This window comes from Colias philodice, chromosome 11 (genome assembly GCF_061535455.1).
Source record: "Colias philodice isolate Cphi_HAF_F1 chromosome 11, ilColPhil1 Martin Lab GWU primary, whole genome shotgun sequence".
Taxonomy (NCBI): domain Eukaryota; kingdom Metazoa; phylum Arthropoda; class Insecta; order Lepidoptera; family Pieridae; genus Colias; species Colias philodice.
Window position 1 is genome coordinate 6,538,102 of NC_143096.1, and position 21,877 is coordinate 6,559,978.

Here is a 21,877-nt window from a genome sequence, read left to right on the forward strand (position 1 = left end):
AATAGCTTAACTTATTGACTCGTCTATCAAAAATGATTTAATGGTCGTAATCACTCTAATTGTTAATGTTATTTCTACTCTTGGAGCGCTTAATTTGTGTTTATTTTATTTATTTATTTATAACACTTTATTGCCCAAACAAAATTAGGACAAAAATAACATTAAAATACAAAAGGAAGGCATAGTTTGTACAAGAGGCGCCCTTATTGCTAAGCAGCAATCTCTACCAGGCAACCTGATGGGAAAGGAAATGTATGGTGTTAATGGGATAGTGCAAAAAGAAGAGAAAAAAAAATAATGATAATAATTATACCTAATAAATAAATAAAATTATTTAAGTATCAAATATACCTACTATATACATAAATGCATAAATTATAATACAAATAAATAAAATACACATATACAATATACATACATATACTATAGCACAAAGACAATAAATTTATAAAAAACAATATTTGATGACGAGCAAGCAAAACATAAAGTAAGGAAAAAAATGAATGATAATAATAAAAAAAAAAATGTAACAAGTGGCAGTGTTGTGTGTGAATTGTGATAGGTGTATTCCCACCTTCATATTATGATTAAACTAGATTTCCGCCCGCGGCATCGCCCGCGTTTTCAAAGGAAAACCCGCATAGTTCCCGTTCCCGTGGGATTTCTGGGATAAAACCTATCCTATGTGTTAATCCAAGTTACCCTCTATATGTGTGCTAAATTTCATTGTAATCGGTTCAGTAGTTTTTACGTGAAAGAGTAACAAACATCCATACATCCATACATCCATACATCCATACATCCATACATCCAAACAAACTTTCGCCTTTATAATAGTATTAAGATTAAGATATTAAGATTAAGATATCATTCAGCGCTAATTAACGCCATCTATAGTCAGAGGATATACTATGTATTAAAGCAACTCACTATTCTGATTATGCAGAGGCGGAGAGCGGCTTAGCTCAATACCGCAATACGTATTGATTATTTCTTTATGATAATTTTCAACAGATGGCAGCTTAATAAACCTTAGAACCTAATAGGTTTTATATTATTAGGAACAATAACTTGTTTATTTATTTATGAAATTCTTCATTTAAAAAGAACATAAATCATGGCATTAGCAGTGAGAACATCGAATATTGTATATATTTAACTTAAGCATAAATAACTTAAATGCGATATGAAGGATAAATAAGGAAAATAAATGAAATAAGCGATATTTATTTAAAAATATAACTTATGCAATTAATCTATCGCCTTATAGAATATTTAATGTTTAACGCCATTTATAATTTTAGCAGTATGTTGATTAAGTATATAATAATATTGAGTATTGCTTAAAGTTAGATATTTACGGATAATGGATACAAGAATTCGAAGTAGTTGTGTTTTGAATGTAGATGCGCCTAGCTTTTTGTTACACGCAAAATTATATTTTAACATATTCACACATTTACACTTACATGTAAACATAGTTAATTATATTAACTTACATATTTGAGCACCAAAAAATATTGGCAGTAACAAGTGGCAGTGATAATTATATGAATGATAAGAGTTACTATCTTATAAAACAATAAATTAATGTCCGTTTTATTTTTACTCGGAGCTGACCATCATTTCGTTATTATTTAAATAATAGACAACGTTGTGTTGTTTGTAAAATATTGAGAATTTTCAGTCTTCCCAGTACGAGGGATTGGTATCGTAGTTTATAATTTGCAGATATTCTTTATACTATTTTTGTTGCTTTGATTCAACTGGAAAATACAGCCACTTAAATTCATAACTCTTAAGCCCATATTTTGATTCCTTTTCTGTCTCAGGTTTTGGCACTTCATCAGATAATATATCAAGCACTTCTTGACTAATTTTTGGGCGGAATCCCTTTTCATCAGCTTCATAATCAACACGAGTTCTTACACCATTTCTGCCTGTTACATAATAATAACCTTGCTTTGCACCGTTGGCATAACCCTTCTCGAAATGTCCATGGAATCCAACCGTGTAATTAAATACATATAAAACTCGCTCCATATAATCTTTTGTGACGCCTTCTGGTAAGCCATCGCTTTCACCTGGGTTTTTGTGGTAAATATCTGTGTTCTTATCGACAATTTGCATTTGTGCTGAAATAAGCATAGGTTTTTCCGGCGGTATTTCAGGTAAATTCGTTGACTCTAATGCATTTTGATTTATTCCTGGCAATGCATTTTGGGGACCAACTAATCCAGATTCTGGTTCATATCTTTTTGGGTTACGGCTTCCTGAAAAACCTGTTGGGTTATTTTCAAATTTCGCTTTCGAATCATATGATTGTGATATTGGGTTTGCAAATTCATTTGGTTTCTGAGCATTTACTTGTGTGTCTGGTATTGTACCTGGATATGATGAAACGCCATTATTTCCTAAACCACTAGAATCTTGATTGATATTACTATTGAAATTAGATATTTGTTGATTTAATCCAACTGGTGAGGGAGCCACATTTCCATATGAAGGATTATTTTCCAACCCATATCCACTCTGTGACACACTTTGCGAATTCTGGACATTAGAATTGTAATCTTGAGGATATTGAGTATTAGGTCCATTGTTGAGTATTGGGTTGTTATTTGTACCATATGCGGGGTTATTTGGCTGTCCATTACTATACGTATTTTGGTTGTAATTATTGTTTTCTGTATTTTGTACGTTTTTATTTTGTTCATTATTAAAACTTGACAACGTTTCTGCTTGATTTCTTTGCGAATCATATGATTGTGATATTGGGTTTGCAAATTTAGGTGCTAATGTTGTCGTAGTTGGTAAGCTACAATGAGAGCATGATTTAACCGGTGACGCAGGTGGTAATTGGAACGTTGACACTTTAGAATTTTTATCATTCTCAGGTCGAATGAATTCTGATTGAAGTAGTTGTTTTGCTTCATTCGTTGGAGTTGAAATTCTACTTGCTGATGCTGGTAAACTGTTCTGAGTATTTGGCAATGACAAAGAATGTCCTTGCCGAGCGTTTTGAGAAGCCGCCGAGGGATCTGTGAAATTTTATAAGTGTAATTTAATTAAAAATATTATAAGCCATTAAGACAATATTAATGAACCACTATAGAATTTAAAACTAAAACATACGTTTACAACATAAAATTTAAAACTTACATGGTTTTACGCGGATATTTTTCATAGACAATATTTTGAACCGTCCTTGTTCATCAGTAGCGTACACAGTGACGTGATACACTCCATCTGCTGTTATAAATCCAAACTCCCCCATAATAATTCCATTCTCATCTGAAAATTTAATAGTCAAGTACGTTTTTTCATAAAAGCAGACAGATTTTTGAATAGCAATGTAGAGTTAGCTAGTATCTGTTAATAAATTCTATACTGTCTCAATTTAATAATAATTTTGAAGTCTTACAACAATTTTACTAACTACCTATTGGTGTGCTATTGGTGCCAGTCTGAACCACTAGATATATTTATATCATCATTAATTTTTTGTGCGACCTTGACCACCAGTATTCCATTTTCAGAATTTTGCCATTACATTTAGAACTTTACTTATTTACCCACCTCAAGGCATGACGTGATTATGTCAGTATTTGAATAATCAAATTCATATACATCTAATTTTCCTATAGCATAATGCACGATAGAGACCATATTACTTACTACACGTAATAAAATAAAGATATGCACATTACATAAATTTTGTCATCACGATTTACAAATATTATCTCAGTTACTGCATAGTTACAAGTTAAAAATATTAAACTATTTGTCGAAAAGGTGGTCGCTTAGAGATTAATAAATTATAATATAAGTGTCTTCCTATGCTTAATTAAATAAACTTATGTCTTTTGCATTTTTGTGAAAATGTCAAATAATCAATATTTGTTAAAAGTGTTAAAATGTTTTTGTAATAAATACTACATCTAAATTTAGCAATAAAGAAGTTTTTTTTATTTGATAAATCCATACATACGTGTCATCGTTTTTAATTGTTCATAATAAAGATTGACTATTTATAATATTGGCTCGTGGCGACGTCAAGTCTCAAAAAGCGAGTTATGACTTAATAGCTATGACTGAATCTAAATATATGATTATTTAACCCACAATCCGTATATGTGACCATGAACTTGCGTATGATATGTACCTTTTTTCTCGTGGCGATGCTGTTCGCCGTCTATAGAAAACCCGAATTCATAGGGCCTGTTCTCATCTGTATACTTGTCCACCCCATTTACTTGGAGTGTTAGTCCAATGATACCCAGAATTAAAAGAAACCTCTTGGCCGCAGTCATGTTAAATCTGAAAAACAATGAGATAGTTGGTTAGCACTTAGCAGTGGTTCGCTTTTGCTCGATAAGAAATTGAATTGCATAAATAACGATAAAATTCTGTAAGTATGGTTGAAAATTTTTTAAAAAATTCTTAGGTGTATTTTAGCTTACAAGTAAAATGTATAGTTACAAATTACAATTGAATATTTTAACCTTAGATTTTAACATACAGCTGTGGTCTGCGTGTATTTTTTCAAGAACGCACCATGAATGGCAAAATGTTAGTATGTTTCAACGGCAATATATAATAACTACATACATATATATTTACTATTTTGATTGAAGACGTTGCCACGTTCTAGGTAAATGTGTCAATTTATTTATTTACGGTTATTGTTATATGTTTTTATAGCTTGCCTATGTTATTAAAATATTAATCTTATCTTATATATAAAATTCTCGTGTCACAATGTTAGTCTGCATACTCCTCCGAAACGGGTGGACCGATTCTCATGAAATTTTCTGTGCATATCGGGTAAGTCTGAGAATCGGCCAACATCTATTTTTCATATGTACCACGGGCGAAGCCGGGGCGGACCGCTAGTAAATATATAATATTGTGAATTAATAATAATTATTGTATGCTATGTAGCTATAGTAAAAACATGAATGTTCTTTAATTTTGATCTTAATATCTTTGTATGTACCATGTTTTTATATGCAACTAGCTGATGCCCGCGACTTCGTTCGCGTGGACTTTAGACGTAAACAACTGGAGGATTTCAATTAAATTAGGTTTAACTTATAAAAGAAGAAAAGCATTATCCTTATATAAAAGAATATTAATTTTCCTACCGCGAGTTAACAATTATATCAGAAACAAAAATAACTTTTAAAATCTCTTTATGAAGTACGTTCGTTACGATCTTGCCTCTTATCTCTTCATGCCGTACCTACTCCATCAACACTCTCTCTCACTCTCACTTTGTAATTGATTTTGAATATTTGGTTGTATGCGTATTAGATACGCGCGTGACCTGGGGTAACTATAAAAAATTATTTTCATGTTCATGTTGCTCTTGCTCGTGCTCGTGCTCGTGCTAGTGCTCGTGCTCGTGCTCGTGCTCGTGCTCGTGCTCGTGCTCGTGCTCGTGCTCGTGCTCGTGCTCGTGCTCCTGCTCATGCTCATGCTCATGCTCATGCTCATGCTCATTCTCATTTTCGAAAATGATGTGGCAATGAGCTGTCCTCCTACCATGGGCAGGGGCTCAGGGTGGGGCAAAAATAAAAATAATTTTCATGTTCGTATTCGTGTTTATGTTCATGTTCATGTTCATGTTCATGTTCACGTTCACGTTCATGTTCATGTTCACGTTTATGTTGATGTTCATGGTCATGTTCGTGTTCGTGTTCGTGCTCGTGTTCGTGCTCGTGCTCGTGCTCGTGCTCGTGCTCGTGCTCGTGCTCGTGCTCATGCTCGTGCTCGTGCTCGTGCTCATGCTCATGCTCATGCTCATTCTCATTCTCATTTTCAATTATAGAATGCCTAAGCAAATGTTCGCCGTGATTACTTAGTGATAATTTTTTTTATTTATGACCCGATTGACATGAAATAAAGACTAAATGTTAAATGAAGATTACCACAATATATCAGTGAAAACCGCATCTAAATCGGATAAGCCATTTCTGAGATTAGCGTGCACAAACATACAGAGAAAAAGACAAAAAAGTTTTTAACTACAGTTTTGGGTTCGGGATCAATTTAATAATAACACCTGCTACTTTTTTTTTACATATTTTCATTGTACAGTCATCACTTTTCTACAATTTCATTATATGTATTTGATGATGATTGATGATTGATGATGATTAGGTATACGACATGAAAATATATTAATAAGTTACCAAGAAATAATCATACTGTAGATAAATACGAAACAAAAGTATTAACAGTCAATGTTTATTTTGTACTAACAACATGCAATTGATGAAAAAATGATCATTATCAACGAAGTTACCTTTTCTATAATACTTAAAACGGCTCATTTTTTTAATTATCTTCTGTTCAAATTTTGAGGGTTATGTTGGAACTTGAATCATAGTTTGACACATTATAAACTAAATAAACTACGATATAACTTTTATGCAGAAAAAACGCACATTACAATCTATGAATTTAAAGAATAAATAACAACGTACCTACTATTCATTTTATTGAGCTGATGATTACCTTTTGCCCCGGTTGCCTGGAATAGATCACTGCTAAGTGATAAGGCCGCCTAATAAATACACTGTGTTTTTGTATAAAATCGTAACATAATTTCCTTTATGTATTGTTCTATTAACACATATTTATCTTCCCAAGGTACTAAATTTTAATAAAAAAGTTGTTTTTGTTATTTATATCTAAAAAGGAACTTTTGTATTAGACAAAAATAAACATTAAATTTTTATAAGTTTTATTGAAGCTGAATGTAATGCAAATGGGCAAATATAAAAGTAAAATTATTTAAAATAAATAAATGAAACAACTACCAATCACAAAAAAACTTCCTTTTCAGTTGAAAATTGCTGGATGCTGAGTATAATAATATGTACTCTGATCCCAGTACGATCTGTAGCGCGATAGCCATAACGATAATAAAATGATCAGATAACAGTAAAGTACGAATAAAAATCATTACTTGTACAGTAGTTGTGAGTGCAAAATTTACGTTTCAAAATAACATTTTTTTCGGTACTTAAACGTAGGTAGTACTTTGATATGTGGTTGGCTACCCCTTCTCTCATTCCCGAAAAATATCTTCCAAAATTACCCAAGATTCTTCCAATGATTGAACCATACGTTGGACATTAAGTGGACATTAACTTTAGTCAACAATTGACCACGCGCAAGGTTACTAATTTCCACTACATCCTCACGCAAATCGACAATTTTCAGGTGGTGTTCTAAAATTTTTAGCAGGTAAAGTCTTCCAAAGGCGATATAATTTTATGAACATTGAATGTGTTAATAAAAAAAAATCAAAGGTTAACTGTAATTCTATTTTTAGCTACTAACAAATAAAATTTTATCCACAACTACCGTGGCCTTCTTTTCCCAACGCACCTCAAATGGGGCTTTTAATATATAGTCTTGCAAAAGTCATAAATAAAAACAAAATTTCATAATTTTCTTATTTTGTCATAACTTGACCGTAGTCAACTAAAAAAGTTACAACTTAAATTTTGTGGGAATGCAAGATGGTGAAAATTAAAAAAAGACGCAGATTTTTAAAAATGTAACCAATGAACACAATCACTGTTATCTACTATTAGATTAAACGTAATGGTGTCTTGTTTGACATCAAATAATAAACATTTACCCTCACTCGTAAAAATTTAGTATATTCACATGAAATATAAGCGCACCTGAAATGAACTCTGGGAAGATATGGGTTAAAAAGTTATGGGGTAAAAATAAATAAATAAAAAAAAAAACAACCTCACCAACATCATAATATTTAAATTATGAATTTCCAAGAAGCGTTAATATGTAAATTGATTTGATTTTAATGAAATCTCATAGATGGCGCTGTTTCAAATTTGTCTTTATACTACTAAGATTCATTTAACTGTTTCTCTGCCAAAATTACATAAATGACGTAGTTTTTATAGTGTAAAGCTAGATAATAGCATGGCTTACTCAAAAACAACATTTAAACATGAGTCTTTAGATTGTACGCGGTCGTAGCACAGAGAATACGTAAGAAAAATAAAGGTTCACAGCTCCTCCCCCGTAGGTGATAGCTTGATAATATGTAGCCTATAGCCTGACCCGACCTGTTAGTAATATTCATGCAAAATTTGAAGTAAATCCGTGCAGTACTTTCTGAGATTAGCCCGGAAATACATACAGACAAACAGACAAACAGACAAACAGACAAACAGACAAAAATTCTAAAAACTATATTTTTGGCTTCTATATCGATTATAGATCACGGTCCAAGTATTCTTTTAAAAAAATATTCAATGTACAGTTTTGACTTCGCTACGATTTTATTATATGTATATAGATAAATGATTTATTCATTTATTTATTTATAGCGAAGTATTCCAAAGTTTTACTGTGGTAATGTTATCAAATGAATACCAAATCAAATTATTTCTTTTTTTTGTCTGCATGGTTGCTTTATTCTTTAGTAGGTACTTATTTTCTTAAAAGTAGATATTTCATTAAAGGATAATAATGATTTTGTTATAGTGATTATGACATGGACAGAATACCTAAGCAATGGTAAGAATTGCAAATAATAGCACTTTACAGCCATCTGTAATAATTATATTTTGTAAAATAGAGTTGTAAGGCTGCGATATAAATGAAGTATATTAATTTGCATAGTTTGGGTATTCGAGTATACGATACGATGTTGTCATACTTCTTAGTGTTATAACTGTTTCTGTCAATTAGACTACAAGCCCGCATAGGACAAAAATATGGGTCAAATGAACCACCATGGGACATATCTAGAACGATAGCAGAGCAAAAAATAATAAGATTCATCACTATGCCGTCACTTGTAAGCTGTCCAACTGAGTGCAGATGAGAATTGAAAAGTACAGGTAGACTCGGTAAATTTTGGTCATATATTTTTGTACGGCATTCTTAACCATCGATAGATCCATTAAAAATAATAAGAAACCGCTCAGTGCCGTACAAAAATGTTGGTCCACCAAGTCGGAATTTTTATTTAATTTCCGAGAGTTACCGGGGGTAAATTTGGTCATTTGACCATGTACGGCATCTGTGTCATACTATTGCTATACTGCTTTTAATCCATTATTCCGCAACGCCGTACAAAAATCATGGGGACAAGGGGAAAAAATCGAGAGTTGTAATCCCCTCTCTTTCCCCACTCCAGGGGGTCATTTGACACAACACGAAATAAATTTATTTTTAAAGTATTTTATGCATAGATAATATTTTTTCATGTGCCGTACATTTTCGTTGGTTCAAAGGGGAAAAATCTGAAAAAGAAAAAAATCCATATAACGAAATATTTGCTTTATATTTTTATAATAAAATATAAATATACATTAATATTAAGAAGCTCGAGGTGGTTAATTATCACCTTGGAAAGTCGGAGTCAGGTGGAATGGACTCCGTTAAATTGATGAACTAATAAAAAAGCTATGAACGAAAAGATGTGAATTATATGCAATCAGTCCATGAATACAGGTAAAGTCACAAGCAAATGCTAGTAATATATACATATTCAAAATGTACAAGTAAAGCGCTTTCAAATGATACCAAACACTGCATATTTATCTTAACTTTATTTTTTTACTCTGTATGTTTTGTCCGCTAGAGGCCGCCACATTAGATTTTGTGAAACCCCATATAGCCTTTAGCTAGCTGGTCGTTGGTTATCCAGTGAACAATTCAGACGCCTCTAATGATATGTCATTTGTCGAATTCTGATAAGTAGTTTAGAAGTTACGAGGGAATAGATGAACATACATACATGACCTGTAAACAACCATAACCCTCCTTTTGCTTTGCCGTAGTTGGGTAAAAATATGTTAATGCCGTACTGTATCAAATGGCTATAAAGCACTCTTAAAATTGTAGCTTTCGTCGCTTTCATCAGCCTAAAAGATGTGGTCTGCACAAAAATGTACGGCATCGTTTTTTCCTAATTTATCTATGTTAATACTATTTAAAACAACGGATAAAGTGTAGAAAACTATTATATTTCATTAATCTACGATGTTTAAACTTTAACAAAATTTCTGGTTTTGCATTTCTCTATAACTTTTTTTAGAACGGTTTCTTTTGAACGGCAATACCATACAACAATTGAATTTTACAATATCATGTTAAAAAAAAAGTTCCCGTACAGGGTCAAATGACCTTACAGCTCTTTATATCAAGAATTCGATGAAATTAAGATGATTATTGGTATACATTTAAAAGAACAATTATTTTTTGACGGCATTGCTTTTAATAGTACTTTTGAGTGCTAGATAATGTTTTGGAACCGAAGCCGTACTTAGTCAAATGACCCCCTGGAGTGGGGAAAGAGAGGGGATTGCATCTCTCGATTTTTTCCCCTTGTCCCCATGATTTTTGTACGGCGTTGCGGAATAATGGATTAAAAGCAGTATAGCAATAGTATGACACAGATGCCGTACATGGTCAAATGACCAAATTTACCCCCGGTAACTCTCGGAAATTAAATAAAAATTCCGACTTGGTGGACCCACATTTTTGTACGGCACTGAGCGGTTTCTTATTATTTTTAATGGATCTATCGATGGTTAAGAATGCCGTACAAAAATATATGACCAAAATTTACCGAGTCTACCTGTACTTTTCAATTCTCATCTGCACTCAGTTGGACAGCTTACAAGTGACGGCATAGTGATGAATCTTATTATTTTTTGCTCTGCTATCGTTCTAGATATGTCCCATCGTGGTTCATTTGACCCATATTTTTGTCCTATGCGGGCTTGTAGTCTAAATAATGTATGGGCACCACGGTACATTTAAGACAAATAAATAGCTATCCATGGAGGATAATTTTCTTTGTAGGTACATATAAAAATATAACATTTATTGATCCAAACTTCTATAAATTTCACCTCGATTCTAACAATTCAATCTGTTATTAATCAAAGGACGAGTATTATTATGTAAATTTAGGAACATTTATATATTTTGCTAGTCTGGTAACTTGTATAAAAAGAAGTTATACCTATTAATTATATTATATGTCAAAATTGACTATTTCTGTAATAAACAATCAACTTTATTGTTGTAATTTAAAGGTTAATACAATGAATTTGTTGTAATTTAGTAATTCTTTCAAAAATATTTTAGGTATTTTTATGCCTCATGAATTGCAAATTAGAAGATTACCTTGGCCATCGGAAGAAATTGATTGTACAATATAACTTATAAATATATTTTAAACTTCCGCCTTAAGTAATTATGTATTGCAAATAAATATTATTTATTTAGCAAAATTATTAAAAATATTAAATTATAATATGTAATGTTCTAAAGTGCAAAAATATCATTAAATTTACAACTATATAAGTTTAACCAAGAATTAACTTAATTAATTGTACATTATTTATTTGCATACGTATATGAACTATTTATCTAAACCAAAATACGTAACACTCTAGACAAAAAAGGAGCAGACTGTACGCATGTAAATGTTATATGAATCAAACAAAAAGTTATTAACGTTAATTTGAAATTAGCATATGACAATTAATGTTCTACGATACAAAATATAATCTATTCATCGTCAACTAATATTTGAAATAGATAAAATTTTTAGACATCAAAAGACTTACCGCTTACGCGAATAATTAAGCATTAAAACTATAGTTTATTCTATTGTATGAAATATTTTTTATGTTTTTTACCTTATATATTGTTTAAAAACATAAGCGCCCGCATGCGGCCTATTGCGCAAATGTCCGCACAAGACTGCGCCGATACTTTGGCAAACGTAATTTATTAACTCATCCGTGAGATCTGATCTACAGGTATTCACTACGATTAAAAAAATATTGATTTTACTCAATCAATGCTGTATTACAGCAGATTATGGTCATAAATATAGCGCGGATGTGTGAGTGATAATAGATTGTGTACCTACACTTGTGTTCACAATTAATCAAATTAAAGTAATCGAATTTCTATGAGTAATTATGTTTATATAATAGAGCATACTTATCTATTTACCTAATAAAAATAATATAATATGGCGATCGTGTTAAAATAAAATAAGAAAAACTAAACTTAGGAAAGTAAAGTAGGTACTTATTTATTTTTAGATTCTGTTTTTGTTGATTTTCTTGAGTTTGAAGATTGAAAAAAATTAGACGAGTTATATTTACATTATATACAATTTTAATTTATCAAATTTGAAAATAAGATCTGATTACCAAGGCAATTTTATTCGTGTAAATGTGCAATACGCCGAACTCTACTGGTGATTGAGATGCAGTAGCAAATGCTTCAAGAAATAAGGTGGGAAATCATAAATGTTATGTTGATTACTAAATAGTAAATACATGAATCCTTAAAATTATTTTATACCAGTGATTATGGTAGGTGCTTTCGAAGAGTTCGCAAAGTTTTCAAATTTAATTGTCAAACTTACAATTTTTATAAGCTACTAGATTTCCGCCCGCGGCTTCGCCCGCGTTTTCAAAGGAAAACCCGCATAGTTCCCGTTCCCGTGGGATTTCCGGGATAAAACCTATCCTATGTGTTAATCCAAGTTACCCTCTATATGTGTGCTAAATTTCATTGTAATCGGTTCAGTAGTTTTTACGTGAAAGAGTAACAAACATCCATACTTACAAACTTTCGCCTTTATAATAGTATTAAGATATTAAGATATAAAATTAACAATAATTGTGGTCAAGCGCTTCCCTATCGACAATAAAAAAAAACCTAGTGATAAGCCCGGTTAAGCTGTAAGCTGTAGCCTTCTGGGCTAACAGTGACACAACACTTAAAACCTAATTCAGTGAAGTATAGGTACCCGAAAATTTTTTCGGTGTACTATTATTGAAAACATAAAAATACATTAGGGCTCACTTATCTCGCTCTGATTATTTTGTTTAATATAAGACATCGTAGGCGCTATGTTTTGTACTTTTATTTATGTCAAAATTATTTATAAGAAGAAAAAACAAGTCATTAAAAAATATTATAATATTTTTTTACGCGAGTACGTGAGTATTGTTTGAAAATTTTAGGTAGGTGACGTTTTCATAATTTGCTTCTTTATTTTAAAAAATAGTAAAAAGAAAAAAAAAAACTTAAACCCAACTACGACAAAAAACGGCGCTGAAAAAGTATAAAACAAGATTTTCAGAATACTGAACTGAACAAATCACCGACTATAATATTAAAAGAAAAGCTACATTGACCACAATTATATAATTTCAATAAAACGTATTGAATAAATTGATAAAGGTCAGTGTGTAATGTATTGAGTGTTTAATGTTTATTTTACAATTACCGAGACAAATCAAGGTTGAAATTTAGGAATTGATAGTAGATACGGACAATTTTTGTAAACTTTACTATATTTTGTTGAGAAGGTTAAAAATAAACAATTACTCAACAAATATATATTTGATTCGGTTGGCAATATGTAGCGGTGTAATTACTGTTAAGTTATTATTTGTGACGACCAATGACGCAATGATGCATTGATTTCTTGTTTTGACAATTTTTTAGAGAATCTCTAAGGCCAATAGCGCGTCATACGTGTGTTTTATGTGGATTTACTATAATTTTAATATTTTAATGATTCCTTGATATATGTGTATGAATTGTAAAAATGTTATGAGACTTTATATTTCTAAACGCTTATAGTATCAATATAAAATATAGGTATTAATTTCTATTGAAAGTTGAATACTTACACTAAATTTTTTCGACTTTAATTTTATTTTAGCATAACTACTATACTTCAAATTTAAGAAAAATATCTATTTAAATCACAGATTTAAATGATACCTAATAATGGAAAGCTCTTATTTTTATTATCATCCGATTTATTTCAACATTTTACCTAGATTATTTTATGATTAGCAAGTATTTAAATTATATTTTGTTTTAATTCCATAATCAATGATTAATTAATTCATTGTTTATGGTTTTATTATAAGTTATATTATATAAGCTGATCGAATGCTTTATATGTTAACAAAGGTTAAGTGCTTCACGTAATTAAATTATTGTACAATAATGATAAATTACTCCAGGAAGCTTTACAAGGATGTGCGATTAAAATATGTTAAAAATATCCTCTTACAGTCTACGGCTGTTTGCCGTAGACTGTAAGAGGATAGTGACATATTGCATACTCGTAAACGATCTGAATGAGAATTGTATGCAATATAATTTTTAATGAATATTATTTTTATTATAGAAGTGAATCTTCTTAGGCGCGTTGAGAGTAAAATTTCAAGGCCGTTACCGAATACCGTCACATGATAGAGTAAAGCGACGATTTTGGTACCTTTGAATCTTGCCAAAGAAATTTCACTTCTGACTCGTGTGCTCGGAACACACGCTCTTTTTTGATTTTATAGTACATATACACAAAAGGTGCATTTCGCATCCTCAACCAAAATAGATTTGGTTTTTTCAAAGCTTTTATCACAGATTTTACCATCCTCAATCGGCTATAATTAGGAGCTCTCTGTCAATTTAATCGGCAGATAATATTATGTAACAGGGAGATTGTCTGGCATTAATTTTAATTGCGATTATTTGTATTTGCATGATATATCACGAAAAATTCCATTATGTATAATATACAATCCAGATAATGTTGTTATTTTAAATCCGTTTATAAATATTATATAGAGCAGTATTGAAGTGCTTCATGAAGATAATATTGAAGAATTAAATAAATAGCATAGCTGCAAAGTATCGAATATTAAGTTTCCGCTTGACATCATTTGTTTGAGTTATAATTTTAAGTTACGGTTCTTGTGCATATTATTTATCTTTATTGTTATTTATGACAAATAATTTAGCTCAACCGATGTTGTCAATGTAATGATGAAACTGTATTTAAAGGAAAAACGAACTCTATCATTAGGTATGTAGCTAAATAAGTAAATATTAATAGAATATAGAAAAACGTTTCTATTTAATGATATAGGTGAATACACTAAGTACAGTTAGTTCGATATTTATAACATAATATATTACAATACGAATAAGATGCGTGAAGTTAATGCAATATAGGAAATCAATTTAGTCACGAGAATCCCCATAGACATCACGTTTTGTTATAAATTATTATTTTGTTTACAAAATTGTAGCATTTTTATAGGTGTAGTTGTTAAATGACACAATAATTCTATAAAACACACATTATTGCACATAGTTTATAATGCATTTTATTATTATTTAAATGAAAATTAGATACTTAGCACATTCTTACCATCATACACACATCGACAAAGTCTAGGGATATATTAGTATCGTACAAATATTTAAAAATCTATGAAGAATTATGTGATATTGTAAATGAAAGAATTATAGCTCATGTAAAGGTCAGGTAACATAATATAATGTGTGAATATTAAGAGCGAATAAAACCATGTAAATCAAAGCAGTATTTACCAAAAATTCATATGTAAGTAGGTATATTATAAAAATACCCGTTAGCTATATAACTAGATATATATAAAGCTAGCCTTAACTGTTGTTTGCAAGAAGAAGAGTTAAAAGTTTATGATAACGATTTTAAAACTTTTACCTTTTGTAATGCTATTTCAATAGTTAAAGCTCTCAATAGCATGTAAACATTAACAAAAATAACAATAAACAACTAACAGCATTCACTATGTGATGAATGTTATTGTTTCCCTCAATTTGGGTAAAGAAAGTAAGTAGTTATTTTTTAATAAAACCATCATAAATTGATAATTGAAGGCGAGATCTCCTTCGATCTCCGCGATGGCGACTCGTAAATCTATACATATAATAAAATCGTAGGAAAGTCAAAACTGTACATTGAATATTTTTTTAAAAGAATACTTGATCCATGATCTATAATCGATATAGAAGCCAAAAATATAGTTTTTAGAATTTTTGTCTGTTTGTCTGTTTGTCGGTTTGTCTGTTTGTCTGTTTGTCTGTATGTATTTCCGGGCTAATCTCAGAAAGTACTGCATAGATTTACTTCAAATTTTGCATGAATATTCCTAAGAGGTCGGGTGAGGATAGTTTAAACATATTATCATGATATCACCTTCGCGGGAGGAGCTGTGAACCTTTATTTTTCTTACATATTCCGTGTACTACGACAGCGTACAATCTAAAGACTCATGTTTAAATGTTGGTTTCGAGTAAGCCATGCTATTATCTAGCTTTACAAAATAAAAACTATGTCATTTACGTAATTTGGGCAGAGAAACAGTTTAATGAATTTAGTAGTATAATAAAGACAAATTTGAAACAGCGCCATCTATGAGATTTCGTAAAAATCAAATCAATTTACATGTTATCACTACTGAACAACTGTTGAAAATTAATAATTTAAATATAATCATGTTATTTATTTAACTCTTTAACCCATATCTTCCCTTCCCTATAAGGTGCGCTTATATTTCGTGTGAATATACTACATTTTTAAAATTGAGGGTAGATGTTTATTATTTTAAGTCAAACTAGACACCATTACAATTAATCTAATATTGATTGTGTTCATTGGTTACATTTTTAATCTTCGTGTTTTATAAATTTATAAAGAATAGAAAAAATTCGATCACGAGGCGGGACTCGAACCCACATAATTTCGTGATCGAATGTTTCTATTCTTTATAAATTTATTATTTATAAATTTATATTTATAAAGCATTTGAATAAATAAATAAATAAATAAATAAAATTAAAATAAATGTCATAAAACCAAAAATATCAAATTCAATCTTCGTGTTTTGTGAATTTTCACCATGCGTTCCCACAAAAGGTAAGTTGTTACTTTTATAGGTATTTATTTTTATAATGATAGCAATTCATGTTTTTTATTGGTTTTATAATGGTTTTATATTACACTTTTAGAATGAAATAATAAAATGATGAATTCTTTTTGACTTTTACAAGATTTTGAGGTGCGTTGGGAACAGTAGTTTGTTGATAAAATTTTATTTGTAAGTAGCTTTTTTTATTGATTTACAATTATTAACGTTTGATTTTTTATTTACAGATTCAATGTTCATAAAATTATATCGCCTTTGGAAGACTATTTACAACACCACTTGAAAATTGATGATTTGATGATGAAGATAGTGGCAGCAAGGATTAAGTGGAAATTAGTAATCATCCGCTTCGTCAATTTTTGACTGAAGTTAATGTCCAACGTATGGTTCAATCATTGGAAGTATCTCGGGTAATTTTGGAGGATATTTTTCAGGAAGGAGAGGAGGGGCAGCCAACCACATATCAAACTACTACGTTTTAGTACCGAAAAAAATGTTATTGCCAAATGAAACATAAATTTTGCACTCACAACTGTACAAGTTATGATTTTTATTCTGACTTTGCTGTTATCTGATTATAATATTTATCGTTATGGCTATCGAGGTACCGACCGTACTGGGATGAGAGTACATGATATTATACCTACTCATCATCCAGGATTGCTTAGGGCATTTTCACACTGAAAAAGATGTTTTCTTTGAATCGTAGTTGCTTCATTTATTTATTTTTAATCATTTTACATAATATGTTTTATATTTGCCCATTTTCATTATAATTTATAAATAAAATGGAACCAACATAACTTTGTTGTGTAGGTATCATTTCTCTATTAATAATCCGTAGGCATATTTTCCGAGCACCCCATTTAAGGTGCGGTCCTGAAAATATAAAAAGTTAATGTATACTTTTGCCTAATATAAGCTCAAGATCATTTTTAGATAAAAATAACAAAAAGAACTTATTTATTAAAATTTAGTAGATAAAAGAAATTATGTTACGATTTTATAAGAAAACACAGTATATTTATTAGGCGGCGGTGATCTCTTCCAGGCAAAAGATATTCATCAGCTCAATAAAATTGAATAGTTGTTGTTAGTTATTCTTTAAATTCACTGATTGTAATGAGCATTTCCGCATGCAAGTTGTATCGTAGTTTAGATATATCATAGTTTTGACACATTACAGTTCCAACAAAACCCTCAAATTTTTGAGCAGAGTTGAGCAAGATAATTTAAAAAATGTGCTGTGTTAAGTATTATAGAAAAGGTTAGTTCGTTGATAATTATCATTTCTTCATCATTTACATGGGTGTTGTTAAATGTTAGTAAAAATAAACTTTGACTGTTAATACTTTTGTTCAGTATTTACCTGTATGATTATTGCTTGGTAATTAATATGTATATTTTCATGTCGTATAGCTAATTATAAACATAAGTGTGATGTGAAACTAGCTGGATTTATTTTTACACACTCACAGCCATATATTTTATATTAAAATAGTGTAAATCATAATATTTTTTCACAATTAAAAATATTTCCTTTTTTCTGATGGTGTTGGCATCGAATTAAACCGCGCTGTCGTTTCGTTCACTAAAAGTGATGTTATGAGGACCGAATATGTAGCCGCCTCAACTTACGGAAACGAGAGTAACCTGCGTTGTCTGTTAGTTATTGTATAGTCGAATTTAGCGTTACATGGAAATTGGAATCTAAATATATTATGTATACTTAGGTATATTAAATCTGTACATGAAATATATTTCCTAAATAACTATCACGGGGTGATTAGGGATAGACACTGATGCCAAAGAAGCAAACAGTAAAATTTTTGTCCGTATAACCGGTATAGAAACAAAAACTACTCGACGGATTTAAACGAAACTTGGTACAATTATTTTTCATATTCCTGAGCAGAGCAGTAACTCCATTTTTAAGCTTTCGTCGCGTGTGCAACCTTAATGGTTAAAGCTACACAGAAATCATGTATGAAAGAAATGTTCTCCTTATTATATAAAAAATATCTCCCGACATCATAAATGTCTATCTTTTATGGTTGACTCACAATAACACGTGTAACTTCCGATAGCTTAGGAGTTCGAAGCTTTCTGATTATATTTGTCTATAACACTCTCAGTCCGTTTTAACTCAATTTTTATTTTCATGCATCAGTGCCACCTAAAAAATCTTTATCTCGAAATTCGAGCAAAGCTAAGAAAATGAGAAATAAGAGTTCTCAAGAATCATTAGAGGTATACTCTAGGCCGAAAACAACACGTGTTATGCCGAGAACCTGAAACCGCTTCACAACGAGAATTGCGGCTCACAGCTGACCGCGAACGGCATGTACTATCCCGTGAGACCGAAACCTTCACTGAGAGGGTATAACGTCTCACAGCTGATCACGGCCGTCACATTTTATCTCGAGAATCTGAAACTTTTACTCAATATGAAGACCGTTTGACAAATGATAGGGTGCACCATAATATTATTCGATCTCTTGAAGATGAACATGAGCATAAGCAATGACTAGAGTAGGGACGCGAATATTACAATTAATTGAGACAAAAACGATTATTAAGTTTGTTTAATGAAAGATTAAGAATTGAAACTATTCGGTCTCTGGAAACGGACGAATAGCGAGAGGCCCCTCTTACTGCAGACAGATTTCGCATAGTCTTAATGACTTAGAGGTAAACATAGAAGATCAATCTACGAATTCGGTGGTGGGGTCCGACAAATATAAAAGTGGGTTTTCTTATAACCTCACAATTGATTACAGATCATCTTCTGTATAGGCGATATTAACGTAGTATGTTATTTTTGTAATGCTTTAAAGTGGAGTAAGGAGTCGGCTTTCGTTTGAAGATACACCGGAACCTTTGAAATCACTACTTTTAGAGGAACATGACGTGCAATCTAAACAGTTCTTAGACAATATTCGCTCTCATAGTAGTGCGTTTCAAATGATCCTTTGGTGCTCAACAATTATCAGAAGGTCCTTTCATGCTTACTTTTAAGATACCAGGTCAAGTTTACCATTTGATAGGATCCCTTTTGCCTGAAGGCCAACCTAAGTTTCTTTAAATATATTTTGTATTCGACTACAACGAATAGTCGAATACAAGAATTATCAATATTTCTCGAATTTAAAACTGAACTCATTTCACAATTTTAGAACATGTTTCATCAGGTTAATTCGTATGTATGCAGTTTTAAATCGACATTAGAAGCTTTTCCTCAAGATGGTGATATTTGTTATAAATGCCGATAGACGGACGTCTATCGGCACTCAGGAACTCCCTGGGCGTGTATAACGCCCAGGCCACAGTATTACAATTTTTCCTACAGCAGGGCGACGAATGTATTTTCGCATAGCAAAGGAGGGGAACTCGCGGGGGGTCAAGTGACGCGGGCCACGTACCATTAACATGCTTAGTTTGTGGTACCGAGCGCGAAAGAAAGTCATCGTGTTTTTGTTTTGTTACTATGTAAACTAACGTAATTTAATACTTAGGTACATATTCTATAACGGTGCGCTCAAACTGTTAATCTACATTTAATTTAGATTATTATTTGAAATACTAAGTAATGTAGAATTTAAATCATATTCCTTCATGTTTTCCTCAGATTTTCAATTTTCTCCGATTTTAAGATTTTCAGAGTGTTCAATTTTAATGTAGTTAAATTTTATAAGAGACAATTAAGAACATTCAAAAATAAAGTGTCACGTATTTTTTTTAAACGACGAATGACCTAAAACGACGTAATCGCGGACGAAGTCGCGGGCAACAGCTAGTTAGCAAATACAGCGCTGGCATTGATGGTTACCAAGTGGAAAGCAACCACCCTTTGAAAGCACCAGAACCCGTAAAACCTATTGAAGTTGTTAGCATAATAATTTACCGACACCCGAACAAATAAACAGTTATACCTACCTATGTTATTTTATTTTTCTTACTTTCATATGTAAATACTAAATAGTAAAGTCACATTGTAATGCACAATTATAATTAATGATTATTTTTGCAATTTAATTTTATTTTACATTTTACAAAAAATACTGACATTTTTCATTGAATTCAGACTTAAAGCAATGTTTAAGTGCAAAAAAAACATATAATTTATCACTTCTTATCAATATAGTAAATGTATGCTAATGCAATTTACATCATACACTAAATCTAAAAAAGTCTATCTATAATTAGAATTGAAAAACAAACTTCTTAACTCTCCTAAAAATGAACATAATATATCTAATATTATTCTATATACATCTATACATATACTAATTATGTAGAAGGGTCAATTCTGTACATTGAAAATATTGAAAAAATAAATACCAGGGGGTGTTACTGGATCGATACCAAACCCAAATATGTGATTAAAAAAATTTTTGTCTGTCTGTCTGTCTGTCCGTCTGTCTGTATGTGAAGGCATCACGTGAAAAGTAACGGTTCGATTTCGATGAAACTTGGTATAATTATACCTTATTATCCTGGGCGTAAAATAGGATACTTTTTATCCTGGAAAAATACGTAGAAAAAAATTAATCTTAATTTTTCAGTTTTATTAATTATAGACGTTGTTCTGTAGAACCGCGATCACACGTTGCGTATTATTATAGGCCTAGCCGTATTTGGGTCCGATAGATATTTATAAGATGTCATTGTCAGAGTTATTCAAAATGGAGAAATAAACCATCCACGCGAAGACCGACATCCGCGCGGACGGAGTCGCGGGCGGAAGCTAGTTTAATATTAAAAACAATGTATTTTGAATTTCACGTTACACTGAGCTTTCCATCAGCTTCATGAAAATAATTTGAGTAGTTCAAAAATACAGCCCCCCTATGCAAGTGGCTTTCTGTTAGCGTAGCGTTCATTATCTACAGCTTACGTCAATCTCATACATTCGTAGTCTATTCTATTGAACGCTACGCTAACAGAAAGCCACTTGCATAGGGGGGCTGATCGTAATAAAGGTTTGTCAGAGAATAATTGCAATTAAATACGAACAGGCGGATACAGATATCAATATTTGACGCCTTTCAAAAAAATTCAATCGT

At 31.2% G+C, this 21,877-nt stretch overlaps 1 protein-coding gene across 2 annotated transcripts; it reads right to left on the minus strand.

Moving 5' to 3' along the window:
• Positions 1–1,174: 1,174 nt before the first annotated feature.
• Positions 1,175–11,766, minus strand: l(3)mbn (lethal (3) malignant blood neoplasm). Of its 2 annotated transcripts, none has more exons than XM_089700863.1 (4): positions 11,712–11,766; positions 4,166–4,320; positions 3,163–3,294; positions 1,175–3,041 (listed from the first exon to the last, which is right to left on the minus strand). In XM_089700863.1, the coding sequence occupies exons 2-4, from the start codon at positions 4,311–4,313 to the stop codon at positions 1,744–1,746; spliced, it is 1,578 nt and encodes a 525-aa protein (XP_089556989.1). In that variant the 5' UTR covers positions 4,314–4,320; positions 11,712–11,766; the 3' UTR covers positions 1,175–1,743. The 2 variants fall into 2 exon arrangements, with proteins under 2 accessions (XP_089556989.1, XP_089556988.1); XM_089700862.1 differs by having other exon boundaries at positions 11,640–11,721.
• Between the last annotated feature and the right edge of the window lie 10,111 nt (positions 11,767–21,877).